Source organism: Cynara cardunculus (genome assembly GCF_001531365.2).
Source record: "Cynara cardunculus var. scolymus isolate 2C chromosome LG 12, CcrdV1, whole genome shotgun sequence".
NCBI lineage: Eukaryota > Viridiplantae > Streptophyta > Magnoliopsida > Asterales > Asteraceae > Cynara > Cynara cardunculus.
Genome location: NC_037539.1, coordinates 37,664,138 through 37,667,741, shown reverse-complemented (window position 1 = coordinate 37,667,741; position 3,604 = coordinate 37,664,138). Strand labels below are relative to the sequence as shown.

Sequence of the window (3,604 nt, the reverse complement as noted above, 5' to 3'; positions counted from 1 at the left end):
ATGTTTTATTAATTATGTTGTTTTTATAAATTAAGAAAAACAAAAATAAAAATTAATTTATTGATTAATAAATACTATATTATAGTATATATATATATATATATATATATATAATATCATAATTAAATCCTTACAAATTTAATTATAAAAGAAAAAATAAATTAGTGGGTCCCATTGACTTTCATTATGCATACAATGGCCAATAACCTCTATTCCATTAACTTCCCTTCACAATGCATGTAATGGCTTCCATTAACCTCCATTGAAGATGCTCTTACATCACTAAGCCCTCTCACAAGTATTATCACATATCATAAGTGTGTTGTTGATATGATCCTATAATCCTAAAAACAAAGAATTGGCAACAGAATGCAACTCAACTTTTTGACCTTGTTTTATCATTTGCTGCAAGTTTTTGTCTTGATTATGCTTTGGAGATCCTTATACTTGTCTTGTTGTTCTAAACTCAGTACCATTCATATCCTCTGCTAAAACCCAAAAGCAACTCTTATGCTTTATATGGTTTCAACCAAAATGGATGTAGACTTTGGAACCTCCATCTTTATGGAAGAATCTGAGCAACAAATGAAGAACCAGTGGTCTGAAGGATGTCATGTGCTAATCTAGTCAACAAGTCAAACACTGGACATAAGTCAACTTACATGCATAAAACACACAAAAAGCCAACAATTGCACCAAAACAGCAACAAGCAACAAGAACAAGGCACTCTCAGTTGAAAGCATCACTAACATCATTCTAGTCTCAAATCTTTTTTATTATTAAACAACAAACAGATCACAACCACAAACCAGGTGGAGCCAACCACCCTGCCATGGACAAAACCCAATCTTGGCTCAGGTGGCTAGCTCCACCCCTACATACTGGTTACAACCCTTCAAGCTAAAACCCTAATTCTTGAAAATAAGATGATGATGAGACCCCATTAAACCCTAATGGTTAAAAGGGTCTTTTACACTTGCCTAAAACCCTAGATTGTTACAAATGCATATTGGCTACTACTTCCCAGATTTTATCTTACCCCATTGAACAAACTTTCCCACTGTATACATCTTGGAATGAACCCGACCCGACCCATCCCTTGCCGGATCAAAACAGACTGGCATGTCTTCTTCAGACCCGTAAGTGAAATCCATTATCTTGCAGTTGTTCACTAGAGCTTCTCTGCCCTAAAAATCACCAATAAAGAAACACTAATGGTGCAAGAAGAAATAATGATCTGAGTTCGTTAATAACTTGGTTTAAAAAATATGTACCTGAATTCTGGCTCCTGAAATCTCAGCGATCTTTGGACTGTCAAACAAGTTCCAACTTTTGCCATGAAAAGCATCTCGAAATCTCACTGCAGCATTTGGATTGGTGAAGTTGACAAATGCGAAACCAGCGTTCACCCGATGACTGTAAATAAAATGTTGGTATTAATCATATATGTACACACCAAGAACACACAGTAAAATGAGGGTTGAGAGGTAAACTTACTTGAAATCAATGGGTAGATAAAGAAAATCATAAGCAGAAACAAGGTTCTTTGTCTCATCATTCTTGATCTTCTCGTTCTCAACCTTGCAATGATTATCCAATGTTTGGATCAACAGCTTTCTCCTGCAAAAAACATGAAACTTTTACCGACTGGTTCCACATTTATGCTTCCCATTTTAAGAAAACCCCATGTATTAAATGCAACTGTTCATCTTCTCTCTCATGAGTTAGAGAGAGAGAGAGAGATGAAAGGAGGTTAACAAATGAAGAGATAGTCGCCATAAATGACAGATCGACAGATTTACGTGTATTTATTTGGAATGTTTTTAATCATCACAGAAGTTGATTTTGCTTCAAGTGGTAAAACTTGTTGATACTCTCCACTTCTGTTCTTCCATCGTCTTCTTCCTTCAAAACACCCTACTTGTTTCTTGACATCATTTCCTGTTTCTTTGTCTCCTACACAAGTCTTTGGCCGCCATTTCTGTTCTTGACGAGCTCCACGGCAGTTCTCCACACGCACCACCTTGTTAACTCGGCGGAAGTGACGAGGGACCCGAGCTTTGGGGATCCGAGGACCCGACGGAACTGGGGTTAGAACGATACTCTTTTTCTTCCCCGAAACCGGCGACGGTGGTGGTACTGACTTACGTGGCGATGGTTGGAGATGAACATCGTAGACGTAAGGTGAAATGGCAATAAAGGGTTGCAGAATCTCGAACTGCAACGGAGGAGGAGGAGGAGTGATCAGCTGATAACATGGATAAGATTGTGGGATGTCGACAACATAAAGATGATCGGAGACCGAGATCTTATGGTATGGAGAAGCTTTGGGGTCTAAAGCTCTGGAAACAACATGGTTCGCCATTGATGAAGCTTAGCTAGGTGGAAAGAATATGATCCGATAATTTATACTACTGATAAAAAGAAACAGAAACAGAAACAGAAACGATGGAATTTGAATTTTGGATTTGAGAGAGAGGAGGAGTATGAGTATTATGGTAATGATGGAGTGAATTAAATGCATGTATGGGAGGGACGACGGCGAATGTTTCCTTTTGCCTGCCTGCCTTCCCCCTATATATCTACGACTTCCCATTTTCACCGACTGTCAATCTTAATAGCCTTTTTGCTGGAGGATTTCCAAAGGAAATCAATTAAAATACCTCAGGTTTGTTTGTTTACTCTTAATAGTTATGTTAGAAAACAATCTTTAAATTTTTAAAAGGTGAATCTTGTTTGGTAAAAAATATATATTTTTTAATGGTTTTAAAATCATCTAAATAATTTTGTATACTGGATCTTTCTTAACCATTAAGAGCTCTAATTTTATTGTACACAATTACCAAACAAGTATAATTTAATCATTCTACACCAAAACATTCAGTAATTACCAAACAACCCCTGAATTTCCTTTTTTTCTCTTTAAGGGTGTTTGGTAATTGCTGAATTTTTTTGGTCTTATAAAAATAATTTATTGACTTATTCCAGTATGACATCGATAATAAACACTTTTGAGTGTTTGGATAAATAATTTATATCGGTGCCAAACCGGTAATAAGGAGTTTTTGAAGAAGTTAAATCATTCTCATTTATAATAAGTTGATAAAAACTTTTACAGGAAAAACATAAATTGTTTCAAATAAGCAATTTCGAACGCCCCTTAAAATTACGAAAATAGTTATAAGAGTGTAATCGGTAGGTTTATGACTTATGAAGGTGTCAAAGTATGAAAAAATATATAAAATATGTAAATTAATTAATAGGTTAGTAAAATTGTGAATGTTTTTTTTTTTCAAATTTACATATTTAATCCCTGTAATTGTGGATTTGATTCAAAAACTTTTTTTTTTCCCTTTCACTCTGACCACTCCGTAAATTATAGACGTGCCAATTACAAACCTATGTCTATTTTGGTAATTTTAAAAAAGAAATGATTAAGATGTGATACCACAAAATTTTTAGACAGTTTTACACTTCAAAATCTTTTTCGAAAGGACAAAGCGTAAGAAAGAGTGAAATGTTCCAAATTTGATGATGCCGAGAATCGATCTACTATAACTTTGATGATGATACAAATGAGAGATTATAGCCTTTACAATAGAT

The 3,604-nt window shown here is 35.0% G+C and overlaps 2 protein-coding genes across 2 annotated transcripts in view; one reads left to right on the top strand and one right to left on the bottom strand.

The window, feature by feature from the left end:
- Positions 1-464, top strand: part of LOC112523891 (cyclin-dependent kinase F-4-like) — a 3,615-nt gene extending 3,151 nt beyond the window's left edge. The window contains exon 2 of the mRNA XM_025133563.1: positions 428-464. Within this exon, the coding sequence (XP_024989331.1) occupies positions 428-464 (37 nt within the window). The remainder of the gene's footprint in view (positions 1-427) is intronic.
- Positions 465-1,017: 553 nt separating this feature from the next.
- LOC112523890 lies at positions 1,018-2,366 on the bottom strand. The gene is made up of 4 exons (XM_025133562.1): positions 1,804-2,366; positions 1,499-1,621; positions 1,276-1,417; positions 1,018-1,188 (listed from the first exon to the last, which is right to left on the bottom strand). The coding sequence occupies exons 1-4, from the start codon at positions 2,364-2,366 to the stop codon at positions 1,018-1,020; spliced, it is 999 nt and encodes a 332-aa protein (XP_024989330.1).
- Between the last annotated feature and the right edge of the window lie 1,238 nt (positions 2,367-3,604).

Excerpts from the sequence above, each read along its gene's own strand:
- LOC112523890 (XM_025133562.1), bottom strand. The coding sequence starts at position 2,366 with ATGGCGAACCATGTTGTTTCCAGAGCTTTAGACCCCAAAGCTTCTCCA. Across the intron at positions 1,418-1,498 it reads TATCTACCCATTGATTTCAA|TCATCGGGTGAACGCTGGTT; the intron begins GTAAGTTTACCT and ends TTTTATTTACAG. Across the intron at positions 1,189-1,275 it reads TTTCAGGAGCCAGAATTCAG|GGCAGAGAAGCTCTAGTGAA; the intron begins GTACATATTTTT and ends GGTGATTTTTAG.